The 18,796-nt window shown below is 41.7% G+C and overlaps 1 protein-coding gene across 8 annotated transcripts in view; it reads right to left on the bottom strand.

The window, feature by feature from the left end:
- MPPED2 (metallophosphoesterase domain containing 2) overlaps window positions 1–18,796 on the bottom strand; it is a 173,023-nt gene that overhangs the window by 86,070 nt on the left and 68,157 nt on the right. For all 8 annotated transcript variants that reach the window (XM_032357584.1, XM_032357588.1, XM_032357586.1 and 5 more), the window contains one exon: window positions 912–1,137. In XM_032357584.1, the coding sequence (XP_032213475.1) occupies window positions 912–1,137 (226 nt within the window). The remainder of the gene's footprint in view (window positions 1–911; window positions 1,138–18,796) is intronic.

Genomic DNA, 18,796 nt, shown 5'->3' on the forward strand with positions numbered 1-18,796 from the left:
ACTGGTTTGGAGGCTAAGTGACTTGCTCAAGTTCACATAATTACTCAGGAGCAGAACCAAGGCCAGAAAATGATCATTACCCTACGCAAACCACCAGGCACTCTCCCATATCCATTACACATGTCACTTAATTTAATCCTCATAACAATCCTCTAAAGTAGGTATTATCTCCATTGTCTTAGAGATGCAGAAAATGAGGCTCATTCTCTGTAAACTATTGTCTTCAAAAGCACACAACTGACAAATGATAGAGACAAGGTCAAATGCTTCCTGTCTGGTCCCAAAGAATACACACCTGTTTCAAGTTTTCTAGAGCTCAGGGCTAGAATTCTCCGTACTGAGTCTCAACCTTTAACGTTCAAACTGAGCGTACCTCAGCCTCATCTGGGGAGCTTTCAAAATACAAATTGCTGGGCTCTACCTCGAGAAGGGGAATCAGAGTCTCCGGGGAGGTATGGCTTCAAAAAGGTGTCATTCTTCAGAGTTGGTCGGGTGATTCTGACTCGAAGCAAGATTTGAGAAACCCTAATCTAAGAAGACATTTCAGGAATGCTTCCAGTATAAAATGAGAGGTAAAGGAGTTACCTAGAATGTTCAGAGTAGCTGAATCTGTGTGTGAAGTAGCTGAAGGTGACCCTCCCCTAAAACCTTCTGTGTCCCACAGACACACACGCAGCCCAGTCACATAAACATGTACATATCGAACCATAGCCCTACTTCCACTCATCTTGCCTAAGGAAATCGGCACCACAGTGAAAACAAGCGCTGTTCTTCCCAGCAGTTCCAGAATCTGTGTTGTGTTCGAAATGCAGCAATAAGCTTTCTTTCCACCCTTATCTGCTGCACCACAATTTCTTAGGGCCGAGCTAAAAAAAAGAAGGGGGGGGGGAATTGTTTCAATGAGCACTTACCAAGGTGCCCCGTATATCCTGAATCCCTTCACTGTTACCTCCGAGTCTTGTAAGTAAATACTGTTTGTCAGGAGGGACTGAACGTTGTCAAAGTCCTCTGGTTTCAATTTGGACACAGAGGGGAAACGGTAGTAGTCCTGTTTAACAAGGTCTGCCATGAATTCCTTATCAAATGTCAGTTCATGATTCCCAGCAATCACTATTTTATATTCATATGGCAGGTTTCCTGAAATAAGAAAAAAGAGTACCAATTAGCACGTTCATTTCCCATCACAAAGTACAACAGCCCAGACTGTGTGATTAGCAGACAGTATACCCAAATGAAATAGCTCACGCATTCCTTTATATTTCCATGGGAACCAAAATTTATGACTACGCCTTTATGCTCGCAAAAATGACAATAAACAGGAGAGAGGAAGCTGCTAAGAAGCTTAAAAGCTACTAAGAAGACATTCAGCTTTCTAGTTCCATTTCCCTCTTCTGTATGCTATAGATTCACTGTGATGAATCACACTTTATAATTATCCAGTGAAAAGCACTTTAATCACGATCCTTAAAAAAGGTCTGGACTTGGTTTGGTCCTCAAAAAATAAGCCAACCAACTGTTCTTAACAACTCCAATGACTGCTTGATTTGTAGGATATCCTTCAAAAGTACATTTGTAGTATATCATACAAAAGACATGGCACTGCCGAGCATTCCACAATGTACATAAATGAAAGGAACTCCGGAATACAATTTCATATTGTAAGTTAAAATTTACCTTGTGGCTTGTGAATAAAAAGAACGTTAATAATGGCCCCCTGATTAGAAGGCTAACTTTCCTCCCATCGGGATGGGAGAAGAAACTGTAAAGCTTAACCCCCTTTTAATATTTATGGTATGGAAATGTGAGTTCTCGGTGTGTGCTTTTTATGCAAAAGTTTCCCGATCAAAATGAGATAATTCTGGGAAGAAGAATGAAAGCTATAAAGGAAAACCCAAACACCAGACTTCTGCATAGATTTATAATGTTTGAATAAAGTACAGATCATACATATTAATAACTCACCGTGATGCTATAAGAACCAAACTCCAAAGGGAGATAGTGCTGGGCAGCTGTCCCCATCCTGAAATTAATGCCCTTTTCTCTTCTTTGTCATTACCCATCCCTCAAGCCTCACTGCAGAGCTGCTGCTCATTTTATTTTATTTCATTTTATTTTAGGAGAGAAAAGGGTGGGGCAATGGTGCCTATAATTCCAGCTTCCTGAGACTCCTGGGTCCAATGCAAAATTAATGTTTCCTGCTATTCCAGGAAGAATGAAAGTTACCACTAGCAGGAAATTGGATACACTTGTTGTAGGAATTGGTCCTTACCAGCAAGCCAGAGTCAATGATTTAATTAATGAAGCTTAGTGGGGAGGAAAATTATATTTTGGAAGTGGGGGCAAGTTTTGCCATAGGTACTTGGACTTCAGCAATGCAAACTGCAGAAAACTGGGCTGTGAAGTCCTCAGTCCCAGCAGCGCACTGCAGGCATGTTTGCTAACATTTAATTTTTTTTTTTTTTTTTTTTTTTTTTGAGAGAAAGCAAACACCGGTAGGGGTTGGGGGTAGAGGGAGAGAGGTAGAGAATCTTAGGCAGGCTCCGTGTTCAGCATGGAGCCCAATGCAGGGCTTGATCTCTCGACCCTGAGATCATGACGTCCGCCGAAATTAAGAGTTGAACAAGTGCTTAACCGAATGAGCCACCCAGGTGCCCCTGAAATGATTTTTAAGATCACCAGAGTATGCTTTGTAATGCTATTTTCTTTAGCTTTCAATTTTTAGGTTTCTGTCAGTAATGAAATTGCATATATAGCACACGGTTTAATAGGGAGGCTTACGAGAGAAATGAAAGCAGTCAGAAAATAACACCGCAGAAAGCAGCCACTGCAAACACTGCGGCCCAGCGTCCCTGGATATCCTGACTACTAGCGCACAATCTGTGGAACATGACTTTGGCCTCAGTTCTGTGTACGGCTGTGCTGAAGCGCTCACGGAAAACAGGGAGCCTCTCTCAAATGTATGTTTTTGCAAGTTCATAATGCGCATAAGGCAATAAGGAGTGTGATGTATGTTGCGAGCTACTTGGACAGAATGATATCTTGCACAAGTCCTTGCATTTAAAATACATTTGAGAGATGTATTAACGGGCCGCAAATCCGCGATGACCACGCACACTGGGAATTTCTGAGAAGCCCCTGAACTCTAACATCATGGCTCTGTGACCCCCTTTGGCCCGATACTGCACACCCAGAGTCGCCTGTGCCCCAGAGCCAGAACGGGCTGAAGCATTTTCCTTGACGGTAATCTGTTTCAAGGCAGGTCGGACCTGCATGAGTCTTTGAGCAACTCTATTTGTACAAGTCACGCTATAGCTGCCCAGTTCCGTTTTAATCATTCATGACGACGGACTCACTGTAAGCCTTTCTTTCTGCACCACAGCTCTCGCAAGGAGGCCTGGCTTCTTGCTTTTTCCATTTTAGAATTTTGGTTTAGGAAGGGCACGGGTGAGACAGAGAAGGCAAAGGAAGTATATTTTCCTTCTTGGAACATTTTTTTTAAGAGAAAGTGAAACTGGTGCAGAGTAAATCTCCTTCAGGAAGACCTCTCTTTGGTGTCTTTTAAATCAAATTTTGGAGACTCAGCATAAAGAAGTAGCCACCAAAATGATGATATTTACACACTGCCAGCGAACTCATCTCTTTCTGAGAATCCAGTAGTAGTTTCCAACTTCCACCCTCTGTTACCTATGTAAGTAAAAGCAGGAAGGCTGACAAATCTCCTGTTACTTGATGGTATCTTTTTTTTTTTTTTCAAGACTAGCTTAATTCAGAAGGCTCTGCAGTCAAGCTCCAAACTTCTTGGTATTCAAATAGCATCATTTAAAAATTGTTAGACAAAGAGGTGCCTGCCTTGATCCATTTTATTCAGATCAGGCCACTGAAGTTGACCTGCCTGAATAAAAAAACCGAGGCTATATACAGTTATTCTGACACGGAAAAATTCTTGCTTTGAATGACCTAAAGAACTCTAACTAAGCATTCCATCTTTCCCAAGACATGCTATATGTTCTACTATCAATTTACAAGATTATTTTAAGTGAAATGGAGATAAACTTTTGACAAACTGTCAAATTGTTCTGGAATTTTTAAAAATGCATATTTGGAGAAATACAATACGGCACTACAAATAATGATATATGGCTTCAGTTTTTGTTTCTGTTTTTCATTGCTTCTTTCATTTTTCTATTTTTCCATATAAAATAAGAGGTGATCTAAAGAAAACTATGAGCAAATCATAGTACAGATAATTCACAAGTATGGCAAAGTGATGACTACAGCAAGAAAATGAATGAGATGTGGGAAACTGGCCCATCTTCTCATGTCCTCTTGATCTCATTCTTTCCACTCTCACTGGCACTTAAATTTTCCAGACATCTATCTTTGATATTTTGGGTCTCTCTCTATATATATTTAATTCTCCTTCTTACTGAGTTTTGTTTACCAAACCCAAGAAAACAAAAACAAGCAGCCATTGACTTGTGTGCACGCATGTGCACACACAAACACCCACACCTCTCACATACAATCCTAAACCATGCTTATTTTTCAGATGCTTCTTCATTTCACATCTAAACTTTTGGAAAGAGGATTCCAGAAGCTCGCAGCTGGTAGGCCAAATACAGCCCACAGATGTATTACAGTTGGCCCTCAATGCTGTTTTGTGTTTTGTTTTGTTTTTAAATTGAACATTTAGAAATCAGGCGATGTCATGCAAAAAATTCTGATTTTCTAGCTCCTTTTGGAAAATCAGAAGACCAGTCACTACCGACCATCCAATCGGCCACAGACCTTTCCACTCCCTACGACTTCTCACACCTGGCCCACTTACCACATTTGTGTTGGTCCGACCGTCCCCTCTGTTATCAGAATGAGCAACTAAGAGACACGTGGTTACTCAGACCTTACCCCATGCAGTCTGGTTTGTGTTTCTATTCTTTTCCCAAAGCTTTCCCAGAATGTCAATAATAACTTCCTAATAGCCAAAGCGCAGACCTTTTCTCTCTTCTCATCTCCAGGGATCATGCTGCAGTGACATCCCTGTCCTTCAAAGTCTCTATCCCCTTGACATTGGATGCTGCACTCTCAGGTTCACCTCCTCCCTCTGTCACATTTCTTTCCTTCCTCTTCTTCCTCAGCCCCCTTTGCCTCTTGTCTCATTCTCGGTTGACTCACTTCATTCTCCCTCTCCATCTTTACTTTTATGGATATTAATTAATATTTTCTTATAGTATGTCTCACCCTTCTATTCTCTGTGATTCAATTTTAAACTATTACAGTTTAAACGACGGAAGCAGCGTAAGGTTAACAGTAGGGACTCTGCTACAGGCTTCCCCAAACTGGCTGCATGACCTTGGTCAGAGTCCTTATGTTCTCTCAAGTGTGCTAGCAGAAAGAGGACAACAACTGCACCCACCTCATAGTCTGTGCTCAAGATAAAATGAGATAAGATTTCTAAAGCACATGCATGGTATGGACTAAACAATCAGTGCACGTTAATTATCGTTTTACTCATTTTTCTTAATTTTGCCTTTTGCATGTGACTTGTCTCCCCCTAGACTATGAAGTCCTTGAAGGTACAGATCGTGGCTTGTGGCTTCATATTTGACCCAAAATACCCAGTTCCATCCCTTCCAAATGGCAGGCACACGATTACTATTCACTAATAAGTGGAAGAATGAACGAACTTCTGCAATATTTTCGAGGAGCTTTCTTAGGAGAATTACAGGCACTGAGCTTGTCCTCTTGGGATATGACAGTTTAACCGTTGTCACACCGTCCTCCAGAGACACAGGTTTACTCAGAATTTACCCAATTTAAGCCTTCTGAAGTGTCCCACTCTGCCCCCAAATTCAGTCTAGCCAAAAAAGTCTCTAACAAACCATTTTTTAACTGGCCTTTTCCTTAATCTAAATGGGGGGAAAATAATACCACCCCCCACCAAGGTTTGGTACACATTAAAGCAGATGCTGCATGTAAAGAACTTGCAGTTTCTAACACTTCATGATGATTCAACAGATATTAGCTGTGACATAGTGGTTGTTACAATGATTACCCTTCCCAGGTGCCATCCAAGAAAATATTCGGTGATCCACAAACTGGATCACTTCCTGGTCACAGTGGCACAAGGTCACTACTCCCAAGGAAAAACATCTGGGATGGTCTAATGCATCCTTCAAGTTAACAAAAGCATTATTAGAGTCATGAAGGCATCTGGATCTAGAGGTGGTGGGTGGCCTATGAGGCCTTCAACCTGCACACTGATTGCTTTTGTCAAGATGATTCTAACCTTGCAAAGTGTGTCTCTCCTGAATACATCACTTTTTTCCTCCTTCTGTTATCCAGTTACACATCACTTCTAGTATTTACTGACTGCCAAAAAAAATGTGCCAGCATCATCAGCCTCTCATTCACAAATGAATAGTATAAACCATGATCGATCGCATCTCTCCAGAGGGACTACTCACCTGGAAGATCCCTCACATCTTCCTAGAATCAGATACTAAACACAATCTCCATATACTCCCAGAAGAGTATATAAGAATATAGAGAAAAGTTGAAGATCTTCAGATATGCACATGTCTGATAAAGCCACAACAACTTTAAAGCAGACACACGGTGAACTGGGTCAAGGTCAGCCTCCCTTCCTTACTAAACTCTGGACATTGAGTGTGTGACTTAAAGCGGCTCCCATGAATAACAGCCCATGACCTCAGCAGGCTCTTCAGAGACAGCCGCATCTGGTGATTTGAAAGTGTGATCCGTGAGCCTCGGAGGGCGGGAGCTGGGCAACATGAGGGAAGAGACAAGGACAGAGGTCAGAGACCTGTTCCCACGTTCACCACTCCTTTCCTTTCCTTTACGATTTGGGGAAAGATTTCCTGTGAAGGCTTAGCCCTGGCTTAAAAATATTCAACAGAAAAACCACTGGTTTATCCAATTCCATTTTCCTGATGAGGAAACAGAGTGCCAGAGAGGTGCAGCCAATTGCTAAGCTAAATCAAGGGCCACACTGGAGGCACAAGTGGGATGAGAAGAACTCTTCCGCCTCCCACACTAGTTTTCTTTCAGGTGATCCCAAATTTTTAAGAGTCTTAGGAAGTTTGGCTTAAGACCTACCTCTTACATGAGTCCTCCTCATACCCTTCGTCCATCTATGGCGATCCTTTTCCCTAGCTCTAGGCAGCGGCAGCCTTTTCTGTCCGGATCAAGAAATAGAACTGGCTACGTGATGGATTTCTCCTCCCGCGGTCATGAAGCAGTTTCAGCTCCATACTATGACAACACACATCCTGGCTCAGTGAAGGCATTCCCCAAATGCTACTGCAGCTGTGGGTGTAATTTCTTACCCATCTGCTCTCAGAAGAATTTGGGAGCCTACCCAAGGAAGGGAAGGTCATGGCCTTGAGAAGGAGAAGGAAAAAAGCTCCTGTGCCCAGCTTTATGCAGGGTCCCAGAATTTGAAAAAAACTTGGCTATGTTATAAGAATTAATATGAGACTTTGACAGGGGAACAGTAGTCCAAGATAGTAAACCCAAATGCCTACAGGGACCAAAGACGTAAAGCAAAAATGTGAACTGGACTAGGTGGAAATAACAGCGGTTGTGAGGACCAGCACATGTGTGCATCACCATTTAAAAATAAACATATATCAACACTTCTCTGGCCAAACAAGAGTCCTTGCCAGCGTGACCCCCCCAAAATAAAAATTAATGTCCTTCAAAATTAAGTATCATACAACTGTCACCTATTTTTCTGCCACGAATCACTATAAAATGTATTCCTCTGGAAAATTCAAAACTCGAAGTCAATTCCAGAACAGTCACTTTTCTTGGGAATCTGCCCACCACCTGCAAGAAGATGACCCCTGCCCCATATTCTCCATTCCTCATGAATGGTGAGCGTGGGAAACAGGGGAGGCCAAAATGGCCATTAGGTTTGGCTAATGCCAAATACTGCCTTCCCTATACCCCATTTTTTAAAATCAAAGATCTAATAAGCAAGATTAACTGGCTGCTATCTCCTAATTTCTGCTAAAACTGGGGGAAGTAAAAAAAAAAAAAAAAAAAATCCCAAGTACAATAGTAGTTCTTTGTGAAGGACTCTGAGAGCATCCCAAAGCAAACATGGCTTGCCAGGTTTTGTGAATAAAAGAAAACCTAGGTATCGAAAGGTGACAAATTTCAAGATCTCCAATCTCCACGCCCACTCCCCTCTATACCTTAAATGATAGCCTTGGGAAATATAGAAAGACAAAAAATGTGTGGCATAATGCTCATATTCAATAAAGCTTACTGTGCAGCAAGAAGAAAACACAGAGATGACGAGACAAGAGGAGAACCTGCTATAGTTTCCAGATACCCAGGAAAATCAAACTCACAAGGCCAAGCTTCAGGCCTACTTCCCCTTGGCAGTATGCTAGAAAAAAACACTAATTTGTGAAATTAAAAAAGAATAAAACAGATATATAGCCAGACCTATTATCATGGGACTGCTTCTAAACAAAAGAGATACATTACAATTCAATCACTTTTCTGAAATCTTCAGCCTGCGGTGGGGGCAGTGCCAGGGGCCTGTTTTAAAACACTGCTCCTTAATGCCAGTGTTATAAAAGGACCTTGTTATACCCCCAAGGTGGATAAAAGGCAGCAATTTTTTTTTTCTGTTTAAAATTATTATTGTATTTTTAATATCATGACTCCAGCAGAGAGGGAAAATGTCCAAACTCTTGAAATCTATTCCACTGAGAACTAAGAGTAACTTGGGCTTGAAAACTGTTCAAGCAGAAAATTTTGCAGGAGGATGAAAGGAACAAATAATAATCCCAGTGACTAGGAGGATGAAAGAACCATGAGGTTCTGGGATGGACTAAGGAGAGGCGTCATGGACATTCTTTGCCTGGATTACCAGGGGCTGATAGCTGAGCAGGGCTGAGTTGAGCCTGGAGGCAGGGAGAAGATGGTCAGTTACAAGTGGGCAGAGCCCACGTTTCCCCACTGTTCTCCCAGCATCGAGAAAAATGCGTGGCATTCAGTCGGTGCCCACTGCCTACTTGTTAAATGAATGAAGGGACCTCCGGCAATCCCTCTCGGCTCCACGGTTTACACTCACTTGCCTGGGCCGCAAAGCCACCAGAAACATTCAATCAGGGCAAGCTCCGTCTCTGACCTCAGTCTGTCCCCCGTCAGGCTCCATTAATTTTCACAAGTCCTGACAGCTCTAACGTTAATACTCACACTTGCTGACGGAGCCACACAGCAGGTTCAGACTGCTACCTTCTCCTCTGAAACTCATGCATTAGGGTTTCTTCCATGCTTGCAATGGGAAACCAAGTCTAAGAAATATTAAACACAGAAAACTATATTACAATAACGTCAGGGCTGAGCCGGAAACCCAGGAGAGTGTAAGGAATGCTGAGTGAAAGCCCAGTGGTCCAACTGCAGGAATGAGGGCTAGCCTAAGAAGCCACAGCTGACACGCTCCCTCCTCTTCTTCAGCCTCCTCCATGCAAAGAATCCCAAGGTACCAGAAGATGTTGTAAGCCGTAATCCATACAAAGGAGACAAGAGCCCACCCCCCACCCAGGAAAGCAGACCCCTTCTGAACCTCAGTCGTCACCGGTATTCGGCACTGAGAAGTATAAACCATAAGGGAGCAGACGGTTAGCACCCATAATGACTAAAGACATAAAAACAACTCAAAGATTTGATTGTTTGATCTACAGGCGTTTCCTGTCTCAGCTGTAACTTTAATCCAACATAACTTTCTGTGATTTAAACATTCAGGCACACACACTCGTTCACACTTCTACATGTTAAAAGACAACTACAAGGCAGTAAAAATAAATGACAATATTAACTAATGACAATATCGTCTTTGTTTCCCAACTGAGTATCTCTAAGTTGCCACCAAGACCAACATGGCACGTTCTGCATCTGAAGATGGGGCAGTGAACTGTCCACTGAGACCCAGCTCCAACTACACTCGAGTATTTCCATCCGGCTGGACAACCAGAACCACAGGTAGCTTCTTCACTGTACTCTGTCCAACCTCTCCCTGACGAATATAGGCTTTGGCTTGTTGAGAAAGATTTATTCCCCATACAACAAATTCTATCTGAGCACTCAGAATATCTCCTTAAAGACCCCTTCACCTACTTCCCCAAGGTTCAGAAAACAATATCCAAATCAGGAACCCACTGGATAGTCACCAGAAGAATTCACCAGAAGAACTGCTCAAGACGCGGTCAATCTCAACCCAAACAGCTGGGTGCATGTTTCTATCACTCAAATGTACCAGATGTGGGGATATACGGCACGATGGAAAGATCATGGGCTGTGGAGTCAGACTGACTTGGGTCCAAGTTCCTGGTTCCATCACTTATTACCTCTGAAACTCAAACTTAAAACATGCTCATTCACCTCCATGTTACTCATCAGAAAAAATGAAGATAACTGTACAAACTACGTGCCAGAGAGGATGTGTAGACGGAGTGAGATCAGGAAAGGACCTAATATGAACCTGACACATCAACAATAATTATCATCATCATTTTTACCCTGTCCTCTGTTGTCCACTGTAATCTGATTTTGGTTAAGGGGCCCATGTCCAACTTTTTACCACCTTAAAGAGTATTCCATAAATGTCTCTAATAAACTGGCAGTGTTGACTGACAAAATCCATGGTGAGTTGAAGAATATTGTTATTTTTCCCCCCACAAAGCTTTAAAAAGCAACTGAGAAAAGGCACTCCTTCCAGCATCACTTACAAAATAAGTGGCAATTATTCTACTGAATAATTAGAAGAACAAATGCAAATCCTATGTTTACATTTTCAGACATTAAATATGGTGAATATCAAATTAAATAAAAATAATACCGGCATAAAGACCATACTCTTTAAAAGAAAGAACACTTTAAGAGAATTTTAGATTCCCTCTCCATCTTAACCCTTCAAATAGTAATAAAAAAATCTTTTTTCTAATAAATGCTCTTATTTTTGCCTGCTAAAGTAATGTTTGGGCAGATGCGTGCAGGATTTCAGTGTGCAGGGATTCCAGGGGGCTGGTCCACAGAAGCCAGAGCAGAGGGTTGACAGTGGAAATAAAATCTCTGCCGTAACAGCGCCACTGGGGCTAGATGAAAATGGTCTTCTAGAACTTGATTAAAACTAAATTGAAAAAGAACATATTTGGCTAATATTACATTAGACTAAAATATAGAAATGAACCCTAATACTCTCGAAATCTAATAAGAGAAAGCCATCTCAATTTCCAAACTTTCAAAAGCATCTTCTTTAAATGCATCACAGATCAATTTACATGGTACTTTTGCCAATAAGCAAAACCAAATCACAGGTTCCAATTGGCTTATATTGGAAAGTATGAGAGCAAATGCTAGAAAATGCAATTACTGCAAACAAACTCCATTTTCTCCCCTCTGAAGGGAATTTCAGAGAATATTTTATTGCCATCAAATAATATTTCTGAAGGCATCAATACACAATTCTATTTTCTTTTCAAAGTCCCTACTCACTGGATAATCTAATCCACTCTACAGAATATCTTGAAATTTAGAGAAGAGCCCACGAAAGGGGATATTACCTTACACACACATCCTATGTCAATTTTAATAATTTGCAATCTGGACAGGATGCTGCACAAAGCAAAATTTAGGATCCAATAAAATTGACTTTTCCCATTTTGTAATTCAAAGTTTTAATGAAGCACTTCAAGGACAAAATTTCAAAAGAAATCTCTCAGGGAAGGTTATTTTGATCAAGAGCGACAGCAATGAGATGGAAGAAATAGAGACCACGCTTATTTCCTCTTCTGTTTCTGCTTCCCCCCCCCCAACCCTTCAATTGGCAAAATTCTCTACAAAGTAGACTTCCTGGGGGTTATGAAATCATGAAGTCTCCCTGTGATAAGTTTTGGTTTTGTTGAAACACCAGCTCCAAAAATCTCTATCTCTTTCCTTCGGAACAGTTTAGCAGCCTCATGCCACAAGCCTCCCCTCTACGATAAAGTAGTACAAAGTGGCAGAATTCCTTAGGAAAAAACCATTTTTGAAAAGTCTATTATGACCCTTGGGGTCCAAGGTTCCAGGACAGGGAGTTGGAGGTTCCTTTCCCATTTTTATTCCTTTCCCGTATGTCACGGTCTGAATGTTTATGTCTCTCTCAAATTTATACAATGAAATCTTAATCCCCAATGTGACAGCGTTTGGAAGTGGGACCAGGTGACTGGTCATGAGGGTGAAACCCCCATTAAAGGGATTAGTGCCCTCATAAATGAGACCCTCCAGAACTCTCTAGCCCCATCCGCCATGTGAAGACACAGCAGGAGGACACTATCTGTGAACCAGGAAGAAGGCTCTCACCAGAACTCAACTGTGCTGGTTTCCCAAGCTTAGACTTTTCAGCCTTCTAAACTGTGAGAAATAAATTTCTGTTATGTATAAGCCACCCAGTCTGTAGTACTTTGTTACAGCAATCCAAGTGAAGTAAGAGATCATAGTTTTCTAGTTTCCAGAGCTCTAGCCCTCAACATCTTGAATCTACAGTTCAAGACAAATTCATCCAGGTCTTCCTAAGTCCGTGTTTTCTCATAGTGTGCTTTGGCATATGGTGTTCTTTACAGCTCTCCTTAAATAATTCAATTAAATATGTTAAGGAGTCCAGGTAATCATGGCACAGTTGGAGAGCATACTTATCTGCTGAACACTGTTCCCAGCAAGACAATAAATTGAGAAAAGAGCAGAGGTGGTCAAATGTTCTGAACATTTGAAGTCAGGTGAATACATACTGCTTTAGCCTTAAATTTCCCATTAAAAGTATAAGTCCACTTTTCTCCCCATACCATACATACCCAAGCCCTCTGGCAAGGTGTGGATTAACCTTCCCTTTAGGTTTGCATCTTTTATGAGTTGAACTGTATCTCCCTCAAAATCCATATGATGAAACCCTCACTCTTAGTACCTCAAACATATGACTATATTTGAAGATAGGGCCTTTAAAAAGGTCAATAGGGGCGCCTGGGTGGCTCAGTGGGTTAAAGCCTCTGCCTTCAGCTCAGGTCATGATCCCAGGATCCTGGGATTGGGTCCCACATCGGGCTCTCTGCTCGGCGGGGAGCCTGCTTCCTCCTCTCTCTCTCTGCCTGCCTCTCTGCCTACTTGTAATCTCTGTTAAATGAATAAATAAAATATTAAAAAAAAAAAAAAAGCTACATTGACCCCACTCCTAATCGTGGTCCCTTCCCCTCTTAAAAAAAAAAAAAAAAAGTGAATAAACTGAAATGAGGCCATAAGGATGGGCCTTAATCTTATCTGAATGTTCTCCTTATAAGAAGAAAAAATAGGGACATCTAGGTTGCTCAGTCAGTTAAGCATCTGCCTTTAGCTCAGGTCATGATCCCAAGGTTGTGGGATCAAGTCTCACATCGGGCTCCCTGCTCAGTGGAAGCCTGCTTCTCCCTCCACCAGCTGCTCCCCCTGCTTTGCTCTCTCTGACAAATAAATAAATAAAACCTTTATGAAAAAAAGAAGAAGAAGAAAATATGGACCAGGAATGTGCTCCCACATGAAAAGTCACAGCAAGAAGTTGGCCATCTACCAGCCTCCAAACCTGACACCTTGATCTTGGACTAGTAGCCTCCAGAACCGAAAGCAAATAAATTCTGTTGTGTAAGGCCCCAGTCTATGGTTTTTGTTACAGCACCCCTAGGAAACTAATACATCTTTCTATAAGGAAGACTTTGCTTATTAATCCATCCTACATGCTAAAGCTGAGGTGATCTTACCAGAATATAAATGCAATCATATATTCTTTCCATACACTTACAGGCTCACCCATGTGAAAATCCTCCCAGACTTCCTACTATTGCCTACAGATCAGAGGCCAGACTCCCTGTGTAGGGTGTGTAACTCTGTTACCTGGCCCTCTTCAGCCACTGCTCCACTCATAGGTTGGGCTCTGAGCCTGCTAAATGCTTGCAGCTGATAGAAGGAGACTGTGTCTACAGGGCTCTTTCTCCCACTTGACCATGGACCTCAGGAGGATCAGACTATCTTTTACTCATCTTTGCATTCTCAGTAGGCTTCAGTAATTATTTGTCAAACAAATGAATGAGTCAATGAAGAAATGATTTTATCCTGGCTAAGAATCATGTGGACAGGAGTAGCTCGTACCTCAGTTTTAAATTCTGAATGGCCTTAAAATGTGACAAATCCTATTTCTCTTTCATCTTCGGATGGCACCATGTGTATACATCACAAAGTATATTATTCATTTGCAACTGAGAAACTAAGTCTAATTTTAAAATCTATTATAAGGAATTTTTGTTGTTGTTGTTGAGGAAGGCAGAGACAGTGGCCTGCACACAGTAAGGACTCAATTTTGTTGACTGAGTGAACAAATAAATGGATAAATAAATGTATGAAAGAACTATACCCATCGCACAAATAATGTGTTTCAAGTTCAAAACAGAAGAGAATCACTTCTGTTGCATGATTAACATTACTCATTTAAAGATTTTCCCAACCTTTGTTCCCAGGATTGGGTAGCTTCGAGGAGTAATCAATAGTGGAGTTAATGGAATAGTCATTCATTATTTGAGGAAGGTATCTGTATTTCTTCTTCACTGTATGCCTTCATCTGAAAGTTCTTACCCATAGGCCTCTCAGGCAAATCACTGCTGTTTTGACAGCTGGCTTTCCTGAGGCCACTCTTTTACAAATGAGCCTACTGCCCGGGCCAAACAGGACATGTGTGTGCATCTTCTCAGGACCCCAAGTTGCTGGGTCACATGAAAGAATCCACACTAACGTCCTTGCAGGGCCTGCTTCTTCCCACTTGCTTCCTACAGAAAAGTCAAGAGGCAGAAGGGTGTTCCTGACCTCTTCTCTAATTCCAGGCTCCCTGAAATTCTCACCTAGAAGAGTCCTCAGAGATCAGCATCATTCCTTCTCTGGTATGGGAACCTAAGACCCAGCAAGGCTACATGACTCCTCCAAGGTCACCCTATGAGTTAGCTGCAAGGTGGAACCCCCCATCTTGCCAACCCATCTTTCCCCTTTCTACCATATCATACAATTATGGAGTCAGAGATGGCCTAAATGATTTGCCTTACAGATCAGGAAATTTAGGTTCAGAGAAACTGAGAGGCATTTCTGAAAGTGCTGACAATCATGAATCCGGACTTTTAAAATCAACCTGCCACAACCCACAAGTACCATCCAATAACCCTGTGGGAATATGGCCACTACTTCTTCCTATCTCAGAGATACACAAGACTGCTCAAAGTTCACAGTCGGAATCATCTTTCTTATTCTTTTTTAAACCTCTGCTATCATAGTTTAAGACCATTTTCTTTCATTTGACAAGGCAAGGCATGGCATGGGTTTAGCTATCTTAACTGTGATTTTAAGTCAGAGAGTAACTTAAAACAGTAAAAATGTTCTCTCTGGACCAAGCCAATGTCCTTCCAAATTTTTCTTCTGTTTCTGACACTATGACTGAGGCACCTTTGCTGAAACTCAACAGCAAAGATCTTCCATGAGGCTAGCATCCAATTTTTACTTATTTTTTTTTTCCACCAGAAAGTAAGGAACTGATTGGCTGACGCTCAGCCAATATGGTACCCCTTTTTTCTATCAAGTACCAAGGTGGTTTCTCAAAGTCTTGAGCAAAAGATTTCTCTAGACCGCTATCTTCCTATAATACAGTGGCTCCTCTCAGCCCTGTATTCATTTCTGCACGTCTCTGAAATACTAGCATTTTCACTAGGATTATTCTCCTCAGAGTGGGAGCTAAAGCCAGTATCATTGATTCTTAAATGCTGAAAGTAGAGGGGAAACTTTTTTTGAAAAAAACTACTTCTATTAGTTGTTTTTTTTTTTTTTTTTTAAATCAAGTCTTTGAAATGTTTTAGCCAGAAACTGGAGATCAGATACACTAACAGGAAAAGAAAGTCTTTTTGCAGGTTCTAACATTATTCTCCACAACTAAGAACACCAACCACTTCTATTCAAACCCATCTAAAGCCCACAAAGTTGATTTCTTAGTAGGAAGATCTGGCCAAATTTCAGTTCTTTGGGTTAAACCATTCCTACTTTTAAATTCTGTCATGTGGCACATTTCAACTGTACGTTCTCAGATTCACCCACTTTGTAGTTTCCTTTCCCTTTGAGCTCATTTAAAAAGCTGATTTCAAAATTCTTGCAAAGTCAGGTCTCAACCTAATTTCCTAATCCAGCAGCTTGTGGAAAAGAAATCCTATTAGATCCCATTAAATCTCATTAAATCCCCGACCCTCTCAAAAGTCAGGAAAAGATTTGAGAATGCCCATGGAATGATCACAGTCTTTCTACAACAGTCACACTATCCCCCCTGATTGCTGGGTAGGACAGTCAGTATGTTTGGTCTGGGCTAGGAATTAATGATGCACAAAACAGAAAAGGGTCTCTTATGGAGCCCCTGTTGGAGCTTATACTCAGCTAGGAGAAAAGACAATAAAGGAGTAAATATCTACTAATTCAACTTAGGTTATGATAAATGCTAGGCAGGGAATTAGCAGGTGCTATGAAAGAGAGTCACAGTGGATATCTACCGAGGTATGGCAATCAAGGAAAGGGTCTTTTTTTTTTTTTTTAAGACTTTATTTATTTATTTGACAGAGAGAGAGAGAGATCACAAGTAGGCAGAGAGGCAGGCAGAGGCGGGGGAGGGAGAAGCAGGTTCCCTACTGTGCAGAGAGCTCAAGGTGGGGCTCGATCCCAGGACGCTGAGACCATGACCCGAGCCAAAGGCAGAGGCCTAACCCACTGAGCCACCCCAGGCACCCCAAGGAAAGGGTCTTTGAGGGGGATCAGTCAACATTTTCAGTCTTCCCAGCGCTTTATCAATAATCAGTTAGGAAAGACTTCCCTAACCATGTGAAACACGATGTAAGGAGGCATGAAGCACATCTGCGCAGGTGTGTACACACACGCACATGTACACACATGCACGAGATGTGTAGAACAGTATATCAAACACACGGTTCCTTTAAAACCTCAATTCTCATGAGAACACTCAAATACTGCCATCCTTTATCACTGATTAGCTAAAACATAACTAAAGAATATTTTTTTCAAAACCTACTCTTGTGATTGAAAATCTAAAATGTGTTTATTCCACTTCCTGCCTCAGTAAGATCAACAGTAAGGGTCTCGTGTCAAAGCAACCGTGCAGGAAGTAAAAAAGGTAGGAGACTGGACCGAATGTGCGCATATTCTCTGTTCATGTACTCATCCCCCCCTCTCCACCCCCCCCCCCCCAGGGAAGCCATGTGCTAAGAAAAGTGGGCCTATTCTTAGACCCAGGTGAACAGATCTTGACTAAGTGGTAATTTTATTTCCCTTGCCAGGGACTGGTTTAAAGAGGTGCAAGTCTCCCAGTCCTGGTCCATGAGACAGGAAGGGCCCCCTGTGGGGCCCAATGAGACAGGAACAGCCCCTCTTCCCACTGAACTTCATGCTCTGCCTTCTTGCTCTGCCTGAACTTTAACAGTCCCTGTCCAACCTTTGTGGCAAGGCTAATCACATATGAGAACAGGAGAAAGGAATGCTGAAAGAACTCAGGCCCCTGAATTACCAGATCCTGAAAAATGCTTTACTCCCAGCCTTCTTGTTATACGAGATAATAAGTCCCTTGCCAGTTAAGCTATTTTGTTTCTTGCAGCCAAAAGCCTCCTGATTTAACTCTCTATGTTTATACTTGGACACGCTTAATTAATAGCATTTCTCCCAAACAACGCTATTTGTATCCCTTCCTCTCCTCCTTACAATACAGCCTGGGAAGAGATCCTGATCGGCGACTGGCATAGATATGCAGAGTCTCTGTAAACAAATCAAAAGATGATGACAATTATGAGGCCTACAACCAACACATACCTCACTTACCCTCTGTTCCCCACAGTCCTAAAAAACTATATATACATTAACCTACTGAATTCTTGCATGAAACATAGGAGGTAAGAACAATTATCTCCTTTCACACATAAAGTAACTGAAATACACAGAAGTCCCAGGGGAAAAGAATGGCCTATTGTTACAGGTGATGAGAGCCTGCAGAATAATATCCCTGAACTTGACAACTGATACTGTCATAAGGAAGAACAGTGGTCATGAACTGGAAAAGCCACAGAAGAGCTCATTAAAGCTCTGATTATTTTGATCTACCAGTAGAAAATCTGATTCCTTAGGTCTAAGCTAGACTTCCAGAATCTCGATTTTGAACTCTGCCTGGGACATTCTGATAAGCAGTGTGTTTGAGAAGACACTTGAACTAGGGAAAACTGAGCTGCTCAGATTTGGGGGACATACCAGGATAAACTGAGTGGATCTATTAACCCCTTTTCAAATTAGGTAAAAAGCTTCAAAAGTTAATTCCCCTTGGAAGGGTTGGATAACCTTAATTCTGTCTAGATTAGAATCATAGACCAAAGTTAATTTCCTTCCAAAAACCTAAAGGACACAACAATTGTGTGTGTCTTCTTGTCTTCCTGATTGCCGGATTCATGTACTGACCTCAACGTGCCTCACAGACATGCCAAGAACCTTCAGAAGACATGGAACAGCCTACAATGTAAAGGAAACTTAAAAATCCCACCAGGCCACGGTCACGGTCATTTCAGGAACTTTCAAGCAGAGATACTTGGAAGTCTGAATTGGCCATTAAGAGTTAAAGTAAAGCAGGCATACATTTCACCATGGCAAATGTGTGTCTACCACAGTCAGAGAGCACGAATATGACAAA

This window comes from Mustela erminea, chromosome 9 (assembly GCF_009829155.1).
Source record: "Mustela erminea isolate mMusErm1 chromosome 9, mMusErm1.Pri, whole genome shotgun sequence".
NCBI classification, from domain to species: Eukaryota; Metazoa; Chordata; class Mammalia; order Carnivora; family Mustelidae; genus Mustela; species Mustela erminea.